The 27,745-nt window shown below is 38.7% G+C and overlaps 1 protein-coding gene across 2 annotated transcripts in view; it reads right to left on the reverse strand.

The window, feature by feature from the left end:
- The window catches only part of SV2C (synaptic vesicle glycoprotein 2C), a 77,883-nt gene extending 51,263 nt beyond the window's left edge, over positions 1-26,620 (reverse strand). For both annotated transcript variants that reach the window (XM_044446478.1, XM_044446477.1), the window contains exons 1-3: positions 26,041-26,620; positions 9,358-9,538; positions 4,269-4,420 (exon numbers count right to left, since the gene is read on the reverse strand). In XM_044446478.1, coding sequence (XP_044302413.1) covers positions 4,269-4,420; positions 9,358-9,538; positions 26,041-26,620 — 913 coding nt within the window. The remainder of the gene's footprint in view (positions 1-4,268; positions 4,421-9,357; positions 9,539-26,040) is intronic.
- Positions 26,621-27,745: the final 1,125 nt, after the last annotated feature.

A 27,745-nucleotide genomic window follows, 5' to 3' on the forward strand; every position in this document is an offset into this window, starting at 1 on the left:
TTTAGAACTGAACATTTCATCTACAAGGATGCATGTTTGTACATGCTGTATGTATGAAAGACAGTTAATTTCAACATGCTAAGTACATGCCAAATAAAATAATTGCCCCCGGCCTTGGATAACAACTATATAAATATAAATAAATACATGGATGACTTCCTTCGATTCGCCAAATCTTAAAGTTTCCCATGTTAGTGTAGCAGCAACTGCAGTTAATCATCCTGCCACACTTCTCCAAGGTGTGAAGTAGCTTTTGCTACTATCTCTTTGGCACAGTCACTGTTGTAACAGCAGGGTGTGAAATCACTTCTTCTTTTATTAAGGGCCATGTAAGCATATCTCTACTTTATTACTAGCTGGATGCTCCATATCAGAGGCATTCTAATCTCTCTCTAGGGAGTACCGCAGGAGGACAGAAAAAGAACAAATGAGTAAGAATTCCCCAAAATGAACCCATGATTTATAATACTTTTATAGCCTACTGGAATTCCTCAGGGAATAGTGTCACTGCCATAGCTTGTGAAGACAGCATTATATCAAGCACATGCATTAGTCAAGTGTGTTTATATTCAAATTGAAAAATAATTGCTACACCATTTTCCTGGTAAAACTGTGTCATGATTTATAGGCTTTCATTCAGATTTTAAATTCCAAATGTTTATCTGATCAGTAATCATGACTGACAATTTATAGAGATGGAAGTTGCTGCATAGACTGATTTTGTGACCAGCTATCCTACAACTTACTTTAGCTACATGAAAACAATTAATACAGACAATTCTTTGTATCTATCCTAGGTGGTGTCTCTGCACCACTCAGACTCATAGCCTCTTGAGCAAGGCACTCAAATGATATGACAACAAAGATTTTTACCTCTTCTAAGGTCAAACTATATGTGTGTGTTGCCCTGGCCACACACATTGAAGTGATCCCAAGTAATTGGTAGACTAGGTACAGGTTTACTTAAAAGGAGACTTTATTGCTGCAACAAGCAAATCATTAGCTAGCTTGGGAAAGCATTTAGCAGCAAGTCACTTACAACACCCCGCATGGACCCTGCAGCTGGAAGGATGGTCAGTGAAACCCCCTTGAGAATGTTGGTGTCTGAACCCTCCAAAGAGGAAAATGGCCAGCTTATACAGACTACTCATGGGAAGGGCTGTTACACAGGTGCAGTGACTAAGTGCTACATTAGTCTAATGTACTAAGTGCTAAGACCTGTACTTCATTAGCAAGCTGAAATGTATACTATAGGCAGCTCCCCTTCGTTGGACTCCACACCACATGAGGTTTCCCATCCTTGTTAGCATGTCTCAACCCTTAACACATTGGAGGTTTCCCATCCTAGCCAGTCAAGATTCTCATAACTTCAGAGTTTTATTCCCATGGTGTGTTCCAAAATGATAGGAAACAATAGCATAAGATAATTAAACTAAGTATAAAGCAAAGCACAGGCTCATTAGTAGGTTCAATAAGGTACACTCTCTCAAAACAGAGAACAGCTACCTGTTTGTGCTTTGGCCATCATTCTCAGGGTCAGAAAACAACTAAAATTAATTAAGCTAAGCAAGGTTAGTACGTAGCGTGCAGCATTTCACTCATACTAAGCGTGCCTCTACTTTAGGAGCCAGAAACCAAAGTCTGGATTTTATAGCCCAGGCCCAATACCATGAGAGACTAGTTATGTAGCACCAGGCTTAAATACAGAAGCGAGTTATAAATACAGTAAGACTGTATATAAAGAGACTGTAAGATTCACCACACGTCCTCCAAGCCACCAGTAAACTGTGCTGAAATCCAATGGTGATATTTGCTAGACTGAACAGTAGACCAGAGTGCCATGACATAGTCCAACATAAATGCATCATGAAAGGAGTGTGGAATGAGATGTTTTGCTCATTCATGTTTTGCTCTCCACACTTGTGTATATAGGTATGCACAACACTAATCCAACAGAAAAACATGTGGACATCCCTATTTAAAACTCCTCCATAGTTACATTTCTATTGCATCTCCTGTTACAAATGATAATCAGTCGAGGGGATCCTTATCAAATAAAGAGCCTTGCACATTCCAGGTTGCCTCCCACTGAATTGATATTGTAATGGACAGAAAAGGAAACAGAGAGAGGCAGAAATACAAAAACCACCTACAGGACCTGCTCCAGCCAGAGTTTTCATCTCACCCACAAGGCCGTCTATCATTATCTGTCCTGTGTATAGGATCCTTGGAGAGAGAAGGATGCAAGCAGGTGAATACCACTACACAGTCTGTTCCATCTCAACTGTGAGCACTGCCAGGACAAAATGCAAAAGCTTTGCCATTACATGGCTGCTAAAAAGTCTGAAATTATAAGAAAAGCTTTAGACTTAAGAAGGAATTCCTGATCTGATCAGGAATTCATGTTACAAGGCTTGCTTCCCACATACACTTTAGAAATGCTAATGTCCCTGTCCTTTGGGGCACACCTTATGCTAATATCTGCTTTTCCTGAAGGTTCTTCTCTTTGCCTTGTGTTCAATCCTACTGCTTTACCCTAATGTGCCTCTAGCATACTGTGTACTTGATCTCCCTCCTTCCCTCAAAGTTTGTATGCAACTGATAGGTTATAGAAGTATCTTATACATACCCCATTTTGGTAGTCACTTCAGGGGCTGCCTACATGCTGCGTATATTTCCAGTATGTCCAAAAAAACTGCAAATGTTCTTTCAATTCTACATCCCCAGTGGTCTCTCAAATGGTTTTTTTTTTTACTCTTGTCAGCATCAACAGGGCCATCAGTGGCAAGGACCATCACTACTTTTAAAAAAGTGCATTAATTATCTTTAATTAGTAGGAATGCGTGAAGAATCTGGTCGGGATGCAACATGAATTCCTACCTGTCGATGCAGTGCAGGCACTAACTCATTCTGAAACAAGTTAAGCCAGAACGTGGTCTTCCATTTTTATGCAATTTGCATTTTGTTTTTTTAAGCCAAAGCCATCTGAATACATTCCATCAACAACCAGAACTCATGCATACTGTGGCCAGAATTTACATCAATTTCCCTGGCTTTACAAAAATAATGCACAGTCTGCTTTAAAAGCAGAAGTCACATAAAAGTTTTAACTTGGGCAGCTTTTGCTTCTTGACTCTGCAAGATGCTAAAAGTCTACCATACTCAAGCGGATGCATTTCTCATGTCACCCCTCTCTATGTATAAGCTGCACTGGAAGGAACTGTATTGGGAAAGGCATGATAAAAATAAAAAAAATTAAGAAAGCAGTGTCTGCAGCAGTTCATTATCTGAGGTATGGTTCAACCAAAGAAGCTACCCCAACAATTGCAATTACCACATGACAAACAAGGATTAGATCCTAGATGCTGATTATTAGCACTGAGAAACAATGCAGGTTTGACATAGCCATGTTTGATATTCCTCACTTTTCTCAACTGAAAAAGAAAAATAAGTGTACTGTATTGAAATAATAATATTTGAAATATTTATGACTATCTTGACATTTTAAGTTACAAAACAACATTGCAGTAAAAGTACCAAACTATTTACATTAAAGTGAAATGAAATAACCTTTGAAAGCAATTTATTATAACAATGTACAGAAATGCCTTAAGGTAAGTATTAAAAATGCAATCATTTAAAAGTCAACCAGCGTCTATGCACTTTCAGTCATTTAAAAAGTAATTTCTAATTTCTTTTTTATATTAATTTTTACAAAAGAAATAAAACAATGATCAAACACATCAGTATATAAAACTTACCTTCTCCATCATGATTGTTCATTTGATAATAATAAGGCATGCTAAAAAGCATGCACTCCTTTACCTTCGTACTGCTTTTCTCTTGAAAACTGTCTCCTCCCATGGGGGTGGACATTCACTGATAGATTTAATTTAGCAAGGAAGAGAAGCAGAGTGGCTCAAAGAAACACGGACAAGCAAATGAATGATAACAACAGCTAAGAGAAATGCTTTTTGGAAAAAGTTTGGGGCATATATTTCAAACAGTATCATTAGAAAATCTTTTTGGTTACAGTTCTGCAAGACTGGCCACTAGGTTTAGTTTTCTGACAACTTTTTATCTGAAGTAACAGGAATGTGAAAAAGGAACATGAGCAGTATCACACCAGAGCCACTTGCTGAAACATGTATGCATACATTTCGATTGACACATCACTGCAGCTGAAATTCTATCACAGAAATGTCACGATATTCAAAAACAATTTGATTAATATTCACAATTTATTATAGTTTAGTAATTCTTCTTACCATAGTGAGGAATGATTGCCCAAGCCATGGCAGAGGCATAGATGCCGCCAATCATCCAAAACATGCAAAGCCAACTCAAATGTTCTCCACGTTTTTCTCGAGCAAGTACTTCAGCAAAATAGGAGAATACAACTGGAACAGCTCCTCCAATCCTAGTCAAATACGGGGTATAAATTAATTAACACAGAAACACAAACTATGATCAAGAATAGATTCCATGAACCTGGGGGCAGAGGTTCAGGACAGATAAAAGGAAGTGCTTCCTCACATAGTACACAGTTAAACCATGGAATCCCTTGTCACAGCAGTGATGGCCATAAGGTTTCAAATTTCACTGATGGCAATTTCCCATCCAAACCAACATAAATGGATTCTTCAATTAATGTTTCAGATCAACCAAATCAGTTCCTCTTCTCTTTCCCCGCTTCATCTCTGAAAGCCCTATTTTACAGCCAAAATCTAGTATATATTTTAACCTTCAATATTTAATGCAATTTTCTTTTCCATTTAAATCAGTACTGAATTATTTTTGCATACTGAATTTAATACAGGATGCAATAATTAACTAGTTAGTATTATGTTTTCTTGTAATGAGGAAGCTTTCCAAAAAGACAATGTTCAGAAACATATAGGATACTGGGGAGGTGTGCCAATACACCAGAATTTGGACTAAGTAGACAAGATGCCTGCTTTGTGAAAACAACTTAACAGTTACCAATCAGAAATAGGGATATAGAAATGCATTCTTCTTTAAATGCATGGAACACCACTGCTGTCATTGTTGGGGTGAAGATTCATATAACAACATGATTTTAGGAAGCAAGTTGTATTAACTAGAGAGAACCTGCAGCATATGTTCAGAGGCAGCATATATTTGATTACCAGATGTTGGAAACAAATGGAGAGGACTGGTCCATCCATGTACTCCTTGTAAGTTTAAGAAAAAGCACTATAGCCATGGATTGCTGGACTATAAATCTCTTGTCATCTTCTTAACTACTCACACATATGCTGCCATCAATGCACTTGGCTACCCATGTTAGAAATCCTCACCCAAGTTCTTGTGTACCATAAAAACAGGAATTGGAAAACACTCTGGCAAACAGTTTGCAATGTTTTATGTCTTCCAAACTACTTCTCAGCAGTTTCCTTTACATTGGAATTGGGGAGAAATTTATTCATATTCGTATTAGTTCTGAACTACTAAAGAAAAAAACCCAACATGCTGGTATTATTCAGTATTTGTAATTCTCTCATCATTGTGATTACATTCTCTACTGAAAAAATACCTACAAAATTGTGTATATTACAGAATAGTCTGTACAACAATGTATATATTAGTAAAAAATAACATCTGAAATTACCTTATATTATGGACAACTGCTTGCAGAAAATGTGCATATTAGGCAAAATTGTGTTAAAATGTAGATGAGAAGAAATGTGCATGTCAAAGCATAGGAATTTTTTAAAAATTGCAAACAAAATGCAAAGACAGGCTGAACTTAAGACTGGAAATGAATTTCTGACTCAAAGATGGGAAACAAACGCAGCATGGAAAAAATTAGAAACTGAAATTGGCAGGTTCATCAATCTCCACTCAAATGGCAGAATGATTGCCTTTTTCTGTTCCCTCCTTTCCTGGCTCAGCTCATCAAATCAACCCAGTTTACTGCTCTTTCTGCCAATTTCCACAGGGCAGGGAGCACTGATATGCACACAAAACAGTACAGATAAAAATCTTTCTTAATAAGAAGCTTTCTTGCCTTCTTTTACATCTCAGTCTATTCTCTATTTAACACAAATACTTGTCATACACCAGTATTTAAATCCCTCATCTTCTTTATCAAAAGGGGGCTTTTATAATTTCATGACTGATTTTGATCTGATGAACAGTGTAAGCCTGGAATATTAGAGTATTTCTTCATATACATAATATTAGTTTCCTCACCATTCGCAACTCTGCTCCAAGGCACAACTTGTATTTGTATATTATAGGAGGTAAATTATCTTGTTTGAAAGCAGCTGCCCATCTCAAGGTAATACTTTTGCTGAAATTATAACAACCATGCCAGGATTGCTGTAATCATCCCTGAGAAACTTATTTCCTACATTATAATGTTTTCAGATATAAAATTTTCAAATACGTTGCTATTAGTTTTTCTTGAAAATCTTCAAGCTATTGACTGTATCAGTATGTCATCCTGAAGGAATAAAAATAGCAATTTTTGCCTAGAAAATTTTTGTGCGGGTTAGGTACTTCATATTAGAAGGGTTCATATGGTAGGAAAAGGAATTTTGTAGAATAGAGACATAGATTGTGCTCCAGTTAGAAGGAAGGCTCCAGTATTTGAGATTGAGATGCCCTGTCAGGCTGTTCTTGGGATGGGTGAAGGCACAATGGAAGCAATATTTATTTTCTAGAAAGGCTTCTAAACCTATCTAGAGGTGCTCCTGACATGGAGGTGGGCCTGGAGTGGCCAAAGGTTTTAATGGCTTCTCCCATCTTCTCCCTACAAGAATCACCCTCTTTTCCTCTCCTTGAAGTTACCTGTGACTTCAGGAAGCAGCTGCCAGTTATTTCTGCAGTGGGTATGACATGGTGGAGAGGTTATTGGTTATAGACCCATCTGAAAAAATAATGAGGTTATAGACCCCCCTGAAAAAAAATTATGGTTACTGGAACCAAAAGTATTGCTCTGCCAACTTCAGGAATTCAAAGACTTCTGGATAATTTGTGCAATGTATCAGTGAAGAATACTTGGCTATTTACAAAATGAGAAAAAGTATAAAACATAAATGAGACATCAAAGGATAAAATATGCTAGTTAGATAAGGAAAGAAGGGACACAGAAACATTAAAGGATATTGTTAATTGGAACAACTTCTCAAAGGAAAAGTTTGAATCAGTTGTAAAGTGGTAGACACAAATTAGGACTGAAGTTACTAGCAAGATGCAAAATAATGTGGCTTTTTCAAGGCAGAGGATACTGGCAGCACAATGTTATATATCTCTACTTTGAGGAAAACACCTCCTAATTCAACAGGACTTACTACCAGGTAAGTGCATAAAGGGTTGCAGTCTGAAAACAGTCATTAGATGAACACAAATAATGAATTAAAGATATATTACAATGCTAAATTGAGACATAATAATGTATTATGCTTCTAAAACTGAAACTGACACATCCATCCATCTCTACTCTCCACTCTTGCAATATTAAATTCTTGCAATCATAAAATACAGAACTATTCAAAATGATAAAAAAATTATAGCAGGGGAGACAAAGTTCAATTAAATTGAGATCTCTCCAGGAGGAGGGCCTGATCACTCTAAGACAAACAAGGTCTTGACAGGAATATCTTAAGGAAATTTGGCAGCTATGTTAACTCAGAAGTATAAAAAAGCTCTAGCAGCAATTTAAAGCTCAGCAATTTGGAATGAAGCTGATATAACTGTTATATCAAAAGACAGAGCAGATTTAAGATGTATGATTTTTGTACAGGCCCATTTAGCCAATAATAACAAAAATGACAACAGTCTTGCCTATTCGTTTAAAAACAAGCTTAATTTAATGTCATTTAATGAAAGAGGATGTGGCAGGGCTTACCTGAGAAAAACTGATGAACAAGATAATTTAATTAACATATTCATTTATATTGAACGCTTAAAGAGTGGTAGCCTTTTTAAATGCCTCACAAGCATTTGACTCTATGGAATGAATTCTTCATAAGATGACCTTGAAAATGTTTGATGTAGGTAATATACTTAGTAAATGAACCTATTCATTTTCAAAAATACTTAAGCTCAACTGGATAAGGATATAAAACAAGTCCAATGAAAGAAACAGCATTTATTAAAACAGTTAAACCTGATGACAGACAAACAGCAGACAAAATTAGAAAGGATATCTAAATTGCTGATGAGCAATAGTAAAGTATGGCACTTTTTTTGACTGAAGCAGCAGGGTGTTTAAAGAAAGAGTAGGAAATACATGGGAGTCCACATGTAATTGTAAATGAACTCCCATTATCCTCAGTCAGCACAGCCAATGTCTGAAGATGATGGTACGTAGTAACAGTCTAGCAAGAGCTAAATGCCCTGAGGTTCCCTATCTCTGCTTTAAAAAAAGTATCAAGCAACTTATAATAGTAAGAATAAGCGATCAAATTATAAATGGGAACTATTAGGACTTATTTACAATGATTAGGACTTAGTTTGAATAGAAAATCTATTCCATTTGGTTCTAGCATGAGGCAAGAAATTGCAGTTAAAATTTGTGCTAAACTGCCTGTGGATCTAAAAAAGTGATTTAACATAATGCTCTAGTAATAAAATAAATATTAATAATTTGAGCAAAGTAAATTTAGGATGGATGAGAGGGATAAAGTGTTAGAAAAATTGTCTTAAGCTGCTTTTCCAGTTCCTTATTTTATGTATTATTTATACTGGGTAAGATTTAAAATGCCTGGAGGAATGTTGTCCATGGGGTTGTGATGGGTCGGGCATGACTTTGTGATTAACAGCAACTAAGACTTAAAATACTGGAATAGTATGTGCACTGATCACATTGAGTTATGGAAGTGGATCTATAATATCTAGAAAACTTGTAGAAAACTGGGGAGGAATCACTAAGGAGGTGGGAATTTAGCACAACCACAAAAAATAAACATGTTGTGAGTCTCAATGCTTTTCTGTGCACTCATTTTGTGTATACTTTCTTCCTGGGAGCACTCTGGACCACAATTGAACCCCTCACCTTCATTCTGATAGGCTTTCCAAGAGACAGTAACCCATGTGTGGGTGTGCTGCCCCCCTTTTAAACTTTTTGAATGGATCAAAAGAAGACAGGGTCCCCTTTCTTCCACTATCCCTTCCTTAGTTGGATTCATCCTGAGCTACAACACACCACAGGGACATGACGAAATTAGACTGAAAAACTCCACCTAGCAAACCTGTAGCCCAGTCACAGTATCTTGGAATTAGGTCTTCTGAAGGCAGGATGGAAGCAACCATTCATGAGCTGTCCCCTAGGTAGGGAAATATACATTAAGTTAAATGAAAAATGAAAGGAAGCAAGGAAGAGCTTACCCAAATCCAGAAAGTAATCGACAGAAGAGAAAGAAGCCATAGCCCTGGACAAAGGATGAAAGGAAGGCAAAGAATCCATTGACAGACATACATATCAGAAGAGACTGTCTCCTTCCTGCCTTGTCTGCCAGGCCTCCCCAGAAGAATGCCCCCACCATCATCCCAAGGTATACTATGCTACCTGCAACACACAAAAAATAATGTTACAGTATTATGGACCACACAGTCCCAATATCAGATCCTAATGTATTATTTCTCCAACAATTTACTTGTAGAGTAGGAGAAATACAGGTGGATAATTTGCATATAACTGGGCATACAACAGAACTGTTGCAAAGATTGACTACTGAGCAGCATAGAAATGAAATAAAATTAAAAATAATACAATTTTACCGAGGAAGCAAAACTTTCCTCATACATACATATTTCATGTTCAACTTACTGAAGATTTAATATTCATGAAGTCAGATACATATAGTGGCATAAAAACAAATATGGAATTGAGAAAAATTTCCACATCGAAACACTGAACACATGACTAATATTTCTACTACTCCACTACTAGCAGTATAAATATATCTCAGCAGAACTGCTTTTTCTCCAGTTGTAGTTTTATCTCTTTTAAAAACATGCGTACGAAACTATTTGCAACGGCCTTGGCGGCACACATTTCGTGAGTCTTCCTCACTGCTCCATCATCAAGTAGGATTTACAAGACAAGGGACCATCTTTATGTTATTTAAGTATCATTATAATAGTATTATAACTGCAATGAATTGTCTGGTAGTCTTATTGTTGATAGGAAAAGTTGACTGGGTTTTTCAGTATGAGTAATTACTCATTACTCATCAATGGTATAGGTGGCATTGTAACTGTGGTCCAGTATAGCTCTAAGCAATGGTTCTTTATAAGTTTAATCATAAAGGGGTTTTTTTGTAGTTTTGCTTCCAATAGCTTTCTGTTTAGAGCAGCTGCAACATGAATTATACACTGCCACCTACTAAGTCAGTTCCTAATCCTGGTGGAAGGAAGGGAAGTCTCAAAGTTCTGGTTTCCTTTGTTTCTTCCTTTCTTAAAGATAGCACTATTTCATAATAAAAACAAAAAGACAATACTGAGAGGAAACCAGTAATTAAAGGTCTCTTCTGAAGAAAAGGAACAGATTAATTTAGTACATACATGTTGCTGTATAAGTAAACAGATAGTGTAATTCAGAAATATTTTTCTTCAGCTTAATACTGTTATTATTCCATGTATTTATTTCTTAAGTGCAACCCTGTTCACACATTCTTTCCTGCATAGCCTAATACACGTCTGACAGAAGTGGACTGCACCTGGCTCTACATCCTATAATAGCCCCAGACATTCATGGGGTAGGTTACTTACCTGTCAGGGACACCTAAGCATGAGCAGCTCCTTACATGTAGATATTCCATGTAATCAGCACTTGTAATCACACAAGGCTCTTGAATGACTCACATGTAGGAAATCTGTGCTTAACACATGGATATCAGAGGAGAGCAGGTGACCCTGAGGTCAGAAGTCAAGGGATGGAGCTGCTGTGCCCTTTATGTAAAGCACAGGCAACAAGATTGCACTTTGGAAGCATCACAGCTGCCCTCCACATGTTAGCCCTCTGAGTGGAGGAACACATGAATAGGAAAGCTGCAGTGCCTCACAATGGAGAAACTAGATAGGGTGGGCATTGCAGAAACCTGATAGAATGGAGAGAAGCACTGAGCCATCTCTGGACATAAGTGTATAGGAAGGACAGGGAAAGGCATACAGGAGGAGATGCTGCTCTATATGTCAAAGAGGGTATGGGATCCAAAGATCTCAAAAACCTAAAAGGCACACACTTCCCCACAGAAATACTGTGGGTGATAATACATGGTTCCAAAACTAATTTAGCACTAGTAACATGGGATCATCCTCCAAAGCAGAACACTCACATCGATCTTCAGATGGAAAATGAAAATTCAGAGTGTGAGGAAGTGTTATAACAAAGAATGACTTCAAGTTCCCCCATATTAACTGGGTAAATGCATATTCCAGTTCTGACAAAGCAGTTCCTTCCCTCAGTGTCCTACATGAATGTGTCATGGAATCACCTGATGATGAACCTGATCACAGAGAATGCATTCCTGGATTTAATCCTAGGTGGGGTTTTCCAGGCCCTGACAGGAGAGACAAATGTTACTGAATATATTGAAAACAGTGACCACAGTGCTATCAGATTTAATATATATTTAAATAGAAAATGCTAAAGAGGTCTAATGAAGTCATAAAAAGGAAGTGAAGGAAGGAGTCAAGAGGATTAAATCCTTCCAAAATACTTGGAAATTACTCAAAGCCACAATAATAGAAGCTTGGTTAGGATGTATATCATAAATAAGGAAAGGTAGCACCAAGTCCAAGAGCTCACAAGCACAATCTCTTTTTATGTTCTTTGTTAATGATACAAGAAAAAAAATCACCCTTATCAACAGTATTATTTTCATTATCAGTTTTATCAGTACAGTTTTATGATGTGATCTTTTAACTTGCTTTTAGTAATGAAGATTATTTGGTAAAAAGAACAAACAGATCAAGAGATAATAGGCTTTCTGCATGCTGGGAAATTTGGTAGCTGCAGAAAAGTGACACACAGAGTGTTCTCAGTGGAGGTATCCTGCATGCTCACAGCTGTTTGCTCTGATAACAGCACATATTGAAGAACATAGCAAAGTGAGAACTGCTTCTGCTTGAGGAATATTTTAATTCCAATGAATATAGCTTGAAACGGATGTGTGTGTGGTCTCTCTCTCTCTCTCTCTCATATGCAGAGAGAGAGAGAATTATATACAGACATTGACACATAAGCAGAAATAATTAAGTTAAATCAAATGAAAATTAAGAAATGCTTAAAACAGATTCGTATTGTCCTCTATTAAAAGCTAGACCTCAGCCAATTCTAGCAATTCTGTAAAGGCAAATATATAAACAAGAAAGCTGAAAGCAAAGCTACATGCTATGTTCTAGAATAATGCACTGGTATTTTTTTTCCAAAATGAATTTTTATTAGCATATAAAGAGTCCTGAAATGATTGAGGACAGTGGTAAATGCACAGCACTTAATGCATTTACTTATAAGTCTAATTTATTTTAAGGAAATTTGCTTGATCCTATCTAGATGTCCAGCATCAAATTATGTTTTCTTGATTTTCTAATTCTAGAAAAAAAGAACTCTAGCACTCTGATATATTAGTCTGATCCCATCAACTTCTGCTATGCTCTGGAAAACCAGGAGTGCTGGTCTTCACCTTCTAAGGACTAATAGCATCCCTTGCATAGGTTTAAAGAGTGAACCTATTCAACTGCATTGCAATGGATAGGGGGTGGGGATGGCAAACTTTCTCTTATAGGTAGATGGTGATTTCGTTAGGCCTCTCTCAAATCACTGATAAACTACCACCACTGGATGACCCATTCCTGAACATTCTGCACTGTCCAGTGGCTTCAGGAATCCTAAATCCTATTACCAAGAATGCCTTGAATCAGCCCGGCTTTACAATTACTACTTCTTTTTAAAAGAGAGAGATTAACTGTTGTTTTTAAATCAATCAATCCATCAATCACGGTTAAAACAATTTCAGCAAGCATAACAAATAGGCTATGTTACAACTGTTTCTGAATTGTTACTGTTACCCACACCATGTTCCATCTTTTAAAAACCTATTAAAGCATCACAGTTCATGGCTACATCTGGGTTAATTTTTAGCTAGCTAGGTAAAAAAATAATCACTTTCATTTCTATAGCACCCAACTGCCAAAACTAACCAGGTGGTTCACAATTACAGGGCTTAGACACTGCTTCAGCCATCATATGCTCCTAGAAGAATGTTCATAGTTTAAAATCCAAAATCTGCAATTTTGGCAGCTAAATTGTATTAGGACCAACCAGATGCCACTCTAAGGCTTCATTAGGCTAGATCGCAACAGTTCTTAAATGTACAAAGTTTTTCTTATGACCAACTTGAATGGAAACAGCTCAGGGAGTGGAAAAGCAAAAGGAAGCTTGTCTCTCCACTGAGCCAGCAAAATGGTTCCTGTTTCTCATCTCTCCTCTCCAGCAGCAAGGAGAAAAGACATCCTGTGTGTTATTATTATGGTCTAGATGCAGTCATTACATTAGCGATCCGTGAACTCAATAATCAAGTACAAAGAACATCTTTGACATGAGAAAACGGTGTTGCAGTTAAAAAGCAGATACTGCAAGTATAAAGCGTAATTCTTCAGAACTGCAAATGTGTTGGAAGCCATATTTGCACCTGTCTAGCAAGAAGAAAGAAGAAATGTGAAAGGATTCAGAGGATAAAGAACACAAATTCTGAAAAATCGAACAGAAAGACAATCTGCCACTGAAATGGGTAGATTTGTGCTCCTATTTTAGAAATAAGGTTATAAAGGATTCATATTGTACAAGAAGTAGAAGGGAAATGTTTACAAGAGCTGAGAAAAATTTACAAGAACTAAGCAGGGCTGTCAAGGGCAGGACATTTTGAAGGGCATCTATTCCTTGGGTTGCTATAAGTCAGAGACAATTTGATGGCACATAACAGCTTAACTACAAAGAAGAGAGAGAAAGGCAGAAATGGACCATAAGTCCTTTAGATGAACATGTCATGAGGATACACATGGCCTTCAAGGAAAATTAATTTGAGCAATTTAAATTGTTATTTTGAAAGCCCATGATGATAGTAAGACTCAATAAAGCAGTTTTAGAGGAACTGGGGGAGGGGATAGTATCAATTTACATTTCTTCACAGGAAATATTCACAAAAGATCTACTGAAATTTCAGAGTTGACTTGTAGTCATATCTGTCCATCCCCAAACATTTTAGAAATTGTGATCTTTGGAAATTGTGGCTTGCACAGAATTTAGCATGAACAAACCTAATCTAATGAGTGCACTAATGTTTTGCTTTATGTATAGTGTTCAACTCCAAAGGAAGTTAATGCACTGATACCAAACAGATTTTAAAATAAGAGGTATTTTAACCCTACATTATGAATACATTCTAATAGAACCAGCTGCCTCTTAGCAGGGCAAGAGAAGAAACAATGCAATGATTAAAGCACCAATAAATCATGCCACACTACTATGCTATACTTCTGTTGCTTGAATGTCCAAATTAACTACAGCATTCATTCAATATACACAAAGAGTGTCTTACTGTTACAAATAAGACAGCTACAGTTTGGCAAAACTATATCTATCTCAAGTTATTTAACCATGAGAGAAAAAAACACATACACCTTCTATAAGAATGAAATGCTATGATGCAGCAACTACAGAGCAGGGTTATCAAAAACCCAATTAATCCCAGATAATGATTGGAAGCTGCTGACAGATTTCCTTAGTACTAGTGCTGAACATATTATTTTGAAGATATCTTCTCTTATCCAATAGTTTCTTCAGGCATTAGACAGAAAATCCTAAGTGACAAGCCTGAGATAAAGCATACTTTGTTAAGTCTTTGTAATACCTGTAATGCCTTGGTTTGACTTTTCTCTGCAACTGAGGTACTGCTGATATTTTTCCCTTTCAGACTTTTGATGCTAAATGAAGCAACAGCTTTCATATAGCTCTAAACTGACCCTTTCATGGTAGCAAATTGCTGTGACTCTGCAATTTGAAATTCACTTTTATAGCAATACTCCAGACTGAGAGTAATTATGAATGGTACATGTGACTGAACGGGACAAAGTGTTTCCCATACAATGTTCTGAGATTAATTCTTTGTCATAAAAACAAAGTTCTAAAGCCTTTTCACTGGCCGTAGGACCATCCTAAAGTCGTGGTCTTACATTATAGTAAAATGCACTCTCTTTTGCATAAGTATTTTTTTCAATGAAGGAAACTGTCTCTGTGTTGGCACATTATGGACACCATTGCTTCTTCTGTCTTACTAGAGTTTCCAAATTTTTAGGCAGGCTGTAACAAATTGATCTGGCAACAGGACCTGATGGATCTCTCTGTCAAGAGGGAAGCATCCCTTCCATGACAGAATCAGGGAAAAGAGAGAAGAGAGGTGGTGGATTCTTTCTAACCTATCTTTATTGCACACATATCCACACTCTACTTGTATTACAAGTACTGTACTCTAAATGGCCCTTAAGGTAGAGTAGCTACTGTAGCAAGTTTGAGCCTTTTATTCGTAAGCATATGTTCTGTACTTTAATCCATGTTTTCCATCTGTAAACCCTATTTTTGTCTATGATTACATAAGTCCCATTTTGGGTTTCTAAGTGAAACTTGCAGCAAAATTTAAAGATTCCTCCCCATGCAAGCTTCCCCAACATTTTATCCTCATCCCTGTTTACCCAACTCAGATTTACAAAGAACAGGATACTCGCAGCCCAACCTGAGAGGTACCGCAAATAAGGAGTACGGTGGCAAGTGAAACTACTTAGCGGACTTTGGGTATGGTTATTTTTTCTTAATACTGGATGGGCTTCTCAGTCATAGGAGAGGTGGTATGCAAGTTACAAGGACATTCTCCAGTTCTTTATCCAAGGTTAAGTGGACTGAAAATTCCAGAAAACAAGCCTGGAATCCTCCATGCACGAAGTATGTATTTGTCATGGCCCAGGACCAGGAGGCCTTGAAGATTAAGCTTCCAACAATGGTGAATCTCAGGAAGAGCCAGAATGGGTCCCTGATTCTTCTGCACTCACTGCCTTGGCTCCGGTATCCTATCTAAGAAACACCCCATTAGATGCTGCTCACCCCAACTGTCTTGCGCGCCGACTCAGAAGAGGCCTTAGCGTGTGCACAAGAGGCAGAAACTTCCCATGAGAACCAGAGGGCTGAGGAGGATGAGTGTCTGGTGCCAGCAGAACAAGCTTCACTCCCCAGCAGCACAGATGATGGGAATGAAAGTTCAGAAGATAAAGAAATTCAGGGAGATGCCAAAACTATAGAACATGCAGAAACCAATTTGGCAGTTGCTGAGGAAACAATTGCACCAGCTGAAGATATGGAGGGTGGGATTGTAGGAGATAAATGTTGTTGAGGTGATCGAGGATGCTCATTCCCGCAGACACACGTGCAGATTGGGACAATTAAAATTGAGACTGATTGAGCGACACAGGGAGAGAAGTCAGAGTGACCCGCCCATGGAAAGGCGGCCCAGAAGAGTACAAAAGCACTATGTGAGTTGAACTTATTCAGAAAACGAGGACAACTTCCTAGCTTACGTGACTGTAACTGTAATGCTGTGTAGAATAAAGGCTTCTGTAGCATCAACAGGAGTGATTGTTTTCGCTGGGAAGGAGTGCCAGCCTCACAACACTGACTCTGAGGAGTGGTCCACAAACTCTTCAAGTGAACAGAAAGACCCTGATGGGCAGTTCCCAACCAGTTTCTCATCCCCTGATCTTTACTCTCTCTGAGAAGTTGTTGCCTACAAGAAAAGACATCACAACCTTTAACAAACACAGCACCTGGGGAGGTGGAGCTTCCAGAAGGATCTCCTGGTCTGACTATTAATCCCTGCTGGTTGTTAGTGGAACTTTGAGTACTTTGTCAGAGATAGAGTTCCAGGACTCTCCATGGACCCGAAATAAATTCAGTTCCCAGGTGTAATCCAGCTCTCTGTGTTCTGCATCTTCATCCAAGCTGTTGCCCAGAGCAGTTGACAGAAGCCCAGATGGCACAGGATGCAATTCTCCTGAGTCTCATATTACAGCATAATTAATAGATATGATTGCGTGTGCATATATAGTTCTGTAAAAACTGCAGTGGAGACAACAGATATCATAACTGGTCTAAAACAATAAGGGGGAATAAGCCTATCTGCAAATCTCAGTCCCAATAAAATCTCATTGCCCACTCCTAAAGTTTCTATTGTCCCAGGATAAATTTATCCTCTAGTGTAAGAAAATGGCAACTTGGTGAGGAGAATGCTGTTGGAACTGTGTTTCAGGGAGGAAGGATTGAATCCTCTGTGTCATTGTCCCAGTACTGACAGGGGCAGTCTCATGGTTTCTATTTAAAAATAACAACAGATTTTTGAAACAAAACCATGTAAACTTTACATCAGCAGTGCACTTCATTGTTACCAAGTTGCTCATTCTGGATCTACCAAATCAAAGGATAGTTCAACAAACCCTTGCACTATTTTGTTGTGTCCGTGTGGTTTTTAACTGGCACATTCACTGAAGAAATTCTTCACCCATAGAACTTGGATTATAACCAACCTTCAGAATATCGTATTTCTTCTTTCTCCCTGTCTTCTTCTCTGTGAAATATCAGTGCAGACTTACTGAAAGCCAAAGCAGGATTGACTCTCCCATAGTACAAATTCAACCAAGGATATGTAACACCATACTAGTATTAAACTCTTTGTACTGATAGCTAACTTTGCTCTCCTTATCTGTAGAATTAATTATAACACTGCCTGATAGGGAAAACAAAACCTTACATTTTCTTATGCCAGCAGGTATAGTAAAAGCTGAGGTTTTTAACTGCATTTATTCTGTCAAAGAAACAATCTGCCAGAGCAAGCAAGCATGGGACTTCTTTAACTTTGAAAATGTACTCCTCTTAGGTAGTAAAATGTTCACTACAATAAATATCACAATCTTTGGCCATAATTAATAACGCAAGTTGTATAATGCCACCTCTTCTGAGCAGTGAGGGTGTCCACCAGATAGAACCGTATTTACTTGTAGATGTTTGCATGATGAGCAGTAGATTAGCAAGGATTTCTGGTCCCAAAATGTTTAACTATATGGCAACTGAATAAGAACCTCTGTCCCCACACACACATGTTAAATTATACTGCTGAAATGAAGAAACCTTGGAGTATGGTTTTGTGTGAAAGGATTTTGTTTAGTTACTGAAAATGAATTCCTAGGTTCAAAATTCTTTAATTCTATTTTTGTGTCTTTTGTAACAGGTTCCTTTAGGTGTATAATGGATTCTAATAAAAAGCAAACAGATCTCCCACAAGCCTAAAGTATACCCATTTCTGCTCTACAGTACAATGCCACAATGAAATTCGTTATATTTCAGTGGCAAAACACATGCACAGTTCTGCATGTCTGTTGGTGCATCTACGCGAACAGATAGCTTGCACACACAAGCAGAATGGCATATACTTAGCTTACATCCTGTCCTTTTTTGAAATCACTCCTTCCCCATACAATACATATTTTTAAAATCCTTTCAATTACTCTATCATTAGGAGAACAGCCCTTCTAGACTACAGCGTGACAGTCTGAAGCAGGTGTGCACGTGTTGTGCAGCAGTGAACATGCAGCATTCATGGCACAGTGGCCACCCACCTGGTGGGTGTGCAGGATGTCCCAGGTTCACTTCCTAGCCAGTCAGAAAGGGTCAGCTGGCAGGTGATGGGAAAGACATCTCTCCAAGAGACTACAGGGCTGCTGCTGGTCAGAATGGAAAGACAGGGGTGGATGGACAAATCCTCTCACCTAGTTGGTATGAGGCACCTTGTTGTGCTGGAGGGGCACTTACTATTCAGCGGCAGTTTCAGCCCCAACAGCAAGATAGGGGTGGGATCTCAACATTCTAAGAGCAAGTGGATACAACTAAAGGATTGGAATAAAGTTAAGACTCGACATGTAGACTCTGTCTGTCTGTCTGTCTGTCTGTCTGTCTGAAAAGGCAACCTTCCCATAGTGCATGATCGCCATCCAACTTCACTACCGTGTTGAGGGCTTTGTTTTTCACAGAGACCTGTTCCACACTTACAGCACGGTGGTGGCAATCCCTAGAGGTTAAGTAGCAGTGATGAGGATTACTTACCATGGGAAGGAAGTTTTTGGTAGTGTTCACATGACAACTGCAATCTGTGCTTGAGCCTTCATAACTGCTTTTTAGTTTCGCTATCTGGAGAGTGCTTCTGACTAATAGATTATTCATATACGACCACTCATCATGGAAACACCCAAAGCAGTTGTGAGATTTCACAACTCCACAAATTTGAGAGAGATTTAAAAATAAATGGATAAGAAAACATCATAGACAAAAATTGTTATGTGTAAGCTGGTACAGGTGCAATGCCTCAAAGGGCAACTTCTTCTGAAAAATGTAAAGTGAAGAAAGAGAGAAAGTCAAGGAGGATAATAGAATATGTAGGACACCCGGGGAAGTCAGGTAATTTAGCAGTCCTATTTCCCTTTAGTAAACAAGAATAAGTTAGTGAAGGTACATTCAAGAATGAAAATTCTAAGACATTTTCTACATTGAGGAGCAGCAATTCAAAGACTTTAGCAAAGCATCTGACAAAGTGCCCCACAACAGCCTGATAAACAAACTAGCAAAAAGTGGGCTGGACAGAACTACTAATTATGCAGATCCACAACTGGCTACACAAGCTGATTACTAATTATGCAGATCCACAACTGGCTATACTAATTATGCAGATACACAACTGGCTAATTATGCAGATACACAACCTTCTCAAGCTGGAGAGAAGTAATAAATGGGGTGCCACAGGGCTCAGTCCTAGGACTGGTGCTCTTCAATATCTTTATTAATAATACAGATGAGAAAGTTCAGAGAACAATAATTAAATTTGCAGATGATACAAAACTGGGCAAAATAGCTAACACCCTGGAAGACAAAAAGGAGATCCAGGGTGACCTAGACAAGCTAGAATGCTGGGTGGAAAGCAACCAAATGCTATTCAACAGGAACAAATGCCAAGTTCTCCAAGTGGGGGGAAAAAACAAATGCATCAATACAAGACAAAGAATACTGGGCTCCATAGCACTGAAAAAGGCCTTGCAGTTGTGTAGACAACAAACTAAATATAAGCCAACAATGTGATGCAGCTGCAAAAAGGACAAATGCTATTTTGGGATGCATTAATAGAAGCACACAAGAGTTCCCTTTTATTCTGCACTAGTCAGACCTCACCTGAAATACTGTTTTCAGTTCTGGGCACTCAGGTTTAAAAGAGAGGCTGAAAAACTAGAGTTCAGAAAAAGAGGGTTCAGGGCCTGGAAACTAAGCCCTATGATGAGAGGCTGAGAGACCTGGGCCTGTTTAGTCTTGAGAAGAGAAGACTACAAGGAGATATGTTTTAATAAATAAATAAATTAAAACTAAAAACTAAAACTAATAAATAAATTAAAATTAAAATAAATGTTTTAATAAATAAATAATAAAGCATAGAAATGTCTAAATATATGTATGTATGTATGTATGAGATTGCACTCCACAGTATCCAAAGCCTGTCACACAAAGAAGAAGGAAAAGACCTCTTCTCACTCATTTCCGAGTGTAGGACATGAACTTAAACCATAGCACACCAGATTCAGGTTAGACACCAAGAAAAACGTCCTAACTTTCAGAGAAATACGAGAGTTGCCAAGAGAGGTCGAGTTGCCAAGAGAGGTCATGGGCTCTCCCACACTAGGGACATTCAAGGCAAATCTGGAGAATGTCATCTGAATCAGAAGTCATCTGAATGGGGTGGTGTGACCTGGCAACCTGTATCAGCAGGGGGTTGAACCCGATGGCCTTCTTGGCCCCTTCTGATCCTACTTTTCTATGAGTCTATGAATCTAAAAGGTGGAGTTTGCAATACAGCAAAAATCTCCCATTTAGGATTGCTGTCAGCAGAACACAGTATTATCTAAATAAAACAGCAAGAATGTTTAAAGGATAAAGGTAAAGGTTTCCCCTTGACATTAATGTCCAGTCATGTCTGACTCTAGGGAGTGGTGCTCATCTCTGTTTCCTAGCAGAGGGAGCCAGCGTTTGTCTGCAGACAGTCTCCGTGGTCATGCGGCCAGCATGACTAAACACCAAAGTGCACAGAATGCTGTTACCTGCCCACCGAAGTGGTACCTTTTTATCTATTTGCGTGCTTTTGAACTGCAAGGTTGGCAGGTGCTGGGATGGAGCAACAGGAACTCACCCCGTTGTGCAGATTCGAACCAGCGACCTTCAATCTACCAGCCTAGCAGCACAGCAGTTTAAACCACTGCACCACCTGCACCCCATGTTTACAGGATATTTGGTGATAAAAATTATGTGCAAATCCTGCCAACATTTTTCATGGCTTAGAGGCAGTTCTGGCCTCAGTGAATGGTAGAAGCTCATAAAATTTGAAGCTATAAAAACAGAAGAGCTTTAGAAGAGTCATGCTGGAGCAGATCAGGATCCATGTAGTACAGGATTCTATTCATACAGTTGCTAACCAAATGCCTCCAGGACACCCACAAGGAGAACTCATATTATGTTCCCCAACAACTGATGTTCAGTGGGTTTGGCTTTGATCTAGGCCTAGGAAAAGCAGCCCCAAATAAGAAAATTATAAATATTTTTTGGTTAAAAAAAGTTAATAATGTGAATTAATTTAACAATAGTCATTTGATCCTTATTCGTGTATTCATGAACACTTGTATTCTTGCTTCACATTCATCTGCTCAGGGGTGAACATTTATCTATGCTTTTAGTCTCAAAACGTAGACCTCTCAGGAACTAAGAAGATCAAATTAAAAAAAAAAACATTTTGACAGATGACGTTGTGTAAACCATGATTTATCTATCTTACAAGTTCAGCTAAACATGAAACCTGTGGGGAGTTCAGTGCCATGTTAAAGATCTTCAACTCTCTGTAAAAGTGGATGTGGCAACTAATGATTTAAACTGTGATGTATCTTCAGCCAAAGAAAGCCAGACTGCTAAGGCGTGTAGACAAAAGTGGAGACAACAGTCAAATCTGTCAGCAAAGTCAACATGGCTGGCAGATTTTTTTTTAGTGAAAATATTTTGAACACATTTACATTTCTACCAGACATGACAACTTGCTAATAGAATTGTAATTGCTAGCAAAAAAGCAAATGTCATTTTATACATGTTAAAATAACTGGGGTGGGGCAGGAAAGACACCTCCCTTATGGGTTACAGTTTTGTTTTGTTTTTTTTAAGTGTATCAGTTGTCTTCCCAAAAGAAATCTAAATACCACTCATGTAACAGACATATCAATATCACAAATATGTAATATAAAATCAGTACCATCAAATACCAGACAAAAGGAAAGAATCACATTTTCAAAAAGGTTGAATGGAAATAAAAATGTATCTAAAAATAAGCAATATGTTGCCTGTCCAAAAACCAATTTGCTCAAAAGTTTAAAAAAGAAAAGCCTTTCTTTTGACAATTGTTAAAAGAATAGCTTGCAGAAATGGGGCAGCCTCATGACCATCACTTTCCCAAGCAGCTTGAGCGTTGGAAAAGAGGGGAATTGGGGGGGGGGCATTAAAAACCTTAAGAATCTCACTGCAAAGGGGGGGGAGTTTCCACAACTACCCTTTTAAAGCAAAGATCCTTGCAGCTTCGCTTTCCCTTGAGAGCTCTCCATTTGACAGCCGTGAAGTAATTACAAAAGAACAAAATAACCTATTTGTAGGCTTTCTTGGTCAATGTCCATGGTTTGCACCTGCTGCACTTTGACAACAGGAATTTATCACAGCATTGCCCAGAAAAGTCTTCCCATTTCAGCAAATCCAGTTCCCCATCCCAATTATTGTGCATGACAATTGTGCAAGACATAAGATAAATAAAAATGGTGAATGACAACCCTTCAGTGTTCCACTTGTGCCCTTGAAGGGGCTGTCAGTGGCTGTCACATCAGAAATCATGAAAAGTGATCTCCAAAGGAATGAGGGTCAAAGTGAGGGGTGAGCCTCAGGAAGTACAAAAGACCTTGTGATCAGAGAGGGAGAAGACAATGTGACTTCTGCTGCCAAGTCCCCTGAGATAGCTCCTGAAGGACCAAAGGGGAAGGCAGAGGAGACAATCCATTCTTCTGTTGGGCATGCTATGGGTTCCTTCCATGAACAACCTCCATAGTGTAGCTGTCATATCCTGTGAAGTCACCCTGTTGCTTCGCTTCAGAGGAGGTTTGGAAAGACAGACTGCTCCTCAAAATGTGTACATTCTTCTCTCTTTCATTTCTAGTAAGTACGTTTGCAGGTTTTTGTTTCTACTAAAAATCACAGGACAGAATCAACTTAAAGCTTCTGTTTTCACAAAGAAGGGGAACAATTGTCAGCAATTACCTTCTATGCCAGATTAGTGGGTGTGATGTACAGGCTTTCACAGAAAAGGAAGTTTGCTTAAAATTATCCCCTCTTCATTCTTCTAACAGGTCCTTCTATTTTCAGATGGAAATTAGCAGGATTTGTCCCCAAATACATGTATGCACACACTCTAAGAAGTACATCTTTTCTAGTACACCCGTCTCCCATCCTTAATAGGCATGGTTTGGTTAGCAAAGGTGTGTTTTCTTTCCCCATTGTTGAAAGTTCCTAACAAACAGAAGAGGGCTGGGGAAACTGGGTTACTCCCAAAGGGCAGAAAGGGAGCAGAACTATTCTGTCCAGCAGCTGTATCTATTATCTTAAAGCAATAGGTCTTTCTTTTCTTTTTTTTTTAGCTGTAGATGATCTCCTCTGAGTATGCAAAGTAGGTTGTTGAAGGAACAAAGAAACCACTGATGCTTTAAAATGATCACAAAAGCATCTGTGGAGGAACAGAAATTGGATCAGCAGTTCCTCCTGCAACTTTCTTCTCCCTAATGATGAATCAGCTTAAAAACTTTTGCTGATTTGCTGACTTTTCTGACTGCTGATGGAAGAAATCTCAATTCACTTCCTCAGAATTCCAAACGAATAGAAAAGGACCCATATCCCTAGTCATCTGGGAAAATTCTGCAAGTGAGTCAGGAGTTATGCCAAAACACCCTTTGTAGTATCACACATGATCTTGGCATGTACTGCTTGCTATGTACAGTGCAGTCATGGGGACTAATGTAGAATCTTGAGCCACCCCTTTCAGGCTTATTTCATTCATCCAATCATATAGAAAATTTCATAGAAACATAGCAAGCCAGAAGGGTCCTCCTGGGCCATCTAGTCTGACCCCTGGCTCCAGCCAGCTCCACTCATTACATGCCTACCATGTGCATGTCCAGCCTATCCTTAAACACCCTCACCAATGCGCTTCAACCACCTCCCATGGAAGCCCATTCCACACCCTAGGGGTCCTAACAGTCAGGAAGTATTTCCTGGCATTCACCTTGAATCTTGGTTCCCTGAGCTTTGCTCCACTGGAATGTGCCCTGCCCTCCACTGCAGGGGAAAAAAAATCACAACCCACCTCTCCATGACACCCACTCACATACCTGTATGTTGCTAACAGGTCACCTCTGAGTCTCCTCTTCTCAAGGCTGAAAAGACTCAGCTCCCTCAGTCTCTCCTCATACGGCTTACCCTGCAAACCAGCCATCATCCTTGTGGCCCTTCACTGCACCTATTCCAACCTTGCTATATCCCTCTTCTAATGAGGAGCCAGAATTGAACACAGTACTCCAGCTGCAGGTACACCAGAGCTGTATAGAGTGACAGTAATACCTCTCTTGATCTAGAAGCCGTGCTTCTGGCTATGCAACCAAGGGTGGCATTTGCTCTCTTGACCACTGTGTCACACTGCTGACTCATGTTTAGGCTGCAGTCAACCAGCACACCAAGATCCTTTTCACAAGTGCTGCTCTCCAGCCACTTGTCCCCTAACCCATACTTATGATACCCATGCAAGGTAATAATCCTTATGTGATCACAAAATCTGAGGCAATCACCTCCCCCACTTATTCTATCATAGATTACAATTTGGCTAATATTACTGAAGCTGAAAAAATATATTTGCTCAAAAATACTTATTGTAACCATGCCACCAGAAAACCATTCCTTGTAGAGGAGCACAGCTTGTTAATGTTTTAATAGTCAGCTGTAAATTCAGAGGATCAACTTATTCAATAAATAATATCAGAATACACATGACTGCATCTACAAAACTATTTTCAGTATTTACATGCATAAAGTAGACAGAAAGGGTGAATGATGATGAACATTGTATGAATGTTCTCCAGTTTTCAGACAAAGACCAATGAATGCTGACTAATGCTCGACATTTTATCTCTAAACTTTGGACATTCACAAATTTGTCTGATACGATTGGCATGTGCCAGGATGCACTGAGTTTATTCTTAAACATGTATATTGTTTTTAGCTTTTAAATTAGTAAATATGTTATTAAAAATAAATTATTAAAATACTATTAAATATAAATACTAATAAATACATATACTATTAAAAATATGAACACAAAGGTTGCAAATCATTTGTTTTCCCATATGTACAGCAGTTCTGTACTCTTAGCAGTCTCAAACAGCTTCCATATATGTACTTAAAGAGTTCTCGCACAAGTCCTACTGAAACAAAAATGTCTTCAAATGTCCCCAGTAATGAGACATTTTTCCAGCTGTACATTACACTGCCATACCTTCTTGGCATGATGTTATGTATCTAACTATGAAAACCTTTATTGCACATCTAAATCTTGGTTCATTTTTTTACACTAGGGGGCAGTTAGTGCTCAGCTACTTTATTTATTAGTTCTGACAAAATAAAACAAAAGATAAACAACAATTTTGCTTCAGACATACAGAAAAATAAAAAAGAACCACAGCAGCATCTTATGCTTTGCAAGCCTCACATGAAGACCTAACAGAGCAAAGAGCAAAGGCATAGCTCTGGCACATGTTTCTTGACAATATTTGTCTAAAACAGTCTAGACAGAATAAAGTAATACTCACCAAGCCATCCCGATCCAGAATTAGGAATGCACATGTCTGTCTCAGCACTGGGCAATACAAATCCAACCACAAAAACTTCTACCCCATCTGCCATTAATGCCATGCCAAGGACAAAGAAGAGGGCCCACTGAAAACGTCCATGCCCACATTCTTGAATGATTAGCTCATACTGCTGTGCTAGTTCTTCTTCATCAGCTTTTCTCTCTGTCTCTAGCTCAAGACGATCTTTGTAGTCATCTCGTATGGGCTGCCCTATGGCTGACATCCCATCCTTGTTCTGCGCTGTATTTGGGATTCCCTGATATTCTCCCTCATAAATCTCATCATCTTCATCATGTCCTTCAGTTGCTTCACTTGACCCTTCATCTTCATTTGCGTCTCCATCATAATTTCTTCCTTGTGCATAATACTCATTTGTTTCTTCATGCTGGAATCTATTGTGTGATTTTTCGGTATACCCATCTTGAGCTTTTTCTACAGCTCTATTCACTTTTGCTGTCTGCTTCTTAACTTCCTTGGCAATATCCTGAGCCCCTCTCATGAATGAAGTTCCATCTTCCACCCTGTAAGCTCCATCCATCTTGTATTAATCAATGTGTGAAAGAATGATTTCTGTGTGCTAGAGAAAAGCAGCAGGAGACTCCAAAACACATTCGGTTTCAAAACAAGATCTGAAAGATAAATATAAAAAAAGATGGAAGTGTGTTCATTCTTCATAGAATCACTCTTGCCCAAGAGACAGGACTATCTACCCACCAATTCCCCACAGATCGACCAAAGTACTAACCAGAGTGCACCACAAGCAGAGAACTGGTGCACTGCAGAAAGGCTTCTGCAGAGTAAATAGCTCCAGATGACACAGGCAAGAGAGCCAAACAACACACTAAAGGAGAAAACATTTTTTCAGGTTCTTTTGCTGGTATCCATAGATTAAACACTAAAATATGAGGCCCACTTGAGAAGTAGATTTGATCTCCAAACCAGAACTTTCCGATGGACATAGGCTTGTGTGTCCTTTACACATATGCACAGATCCATACATGAATTATAAAATGTCACAAGAATATTTCCAGGTAAGAAAAGTCATTTGGTTCTATAACATTCCTATCAGCCCTGACATTTATTATAATTAATGGTGTTACTGGGTCCTGTAATTCCTGCTTTGGAAGAATTCAGCTCAAGAACTGATAATGTTTGCTTCAAAATAAAGGGGAACAATATAGGCAGACTTCTCAGGCTTAGATTGTAAATCAAGCTGGAGAAGTCAACTGCTTTCTGCTTCTCCCTTCCTGCCTCATACCAAACTCTTTGAGTGGGAAGAGTTTCTTCCTTCATCTATCTTTGCATCCTGTTCCCAGTATGCTTCTGTGGCTGCAAGCTAGGCATCAAGAAACCCTGGGCAATGTCGTTTTCCCAGTGCTGCTCCTCAGCACTTCTGTCATTTGGCTCACCGCCTTAGAAAAATGCTAAGCATCAAAAGGGGATGACAGAAGAAACCTGCCACTGGAGCAGTAAAACAAGCAAGGTAAGCAGCTGAATGGATGAGAGAGGGGAGACCTTCTGGGACTGCTCTGAGGTAGGTGCGGAAGAGCCTGCACCCCATCATACTCTGAACGTTATCACAAAGGCAGAAGAGGGGCTGATCCAGCTCATTACCAGGTTTGCAATAAATTTACGTATCTGTGTGTTTCAACTATTTTCAGGC

The sequence above is a fragment of the Varanus komodoensis genome, unplaced genomic scaffold (genome assembly GCF_004798865.1).
Source record: "Varanus komodoensis strain SLA01 unplaced genomic scaffold, ASM479886v1 scaffold5, whole genome shotgun sequence".
In the NCBI taxonomy this organism is placed as follows: domain Eukaryota; kingdom Metazoa; phylum Chordata; class Lepidosauria; order Squamata; family Varanidae; genus Varanus; species Varanus komodoensis.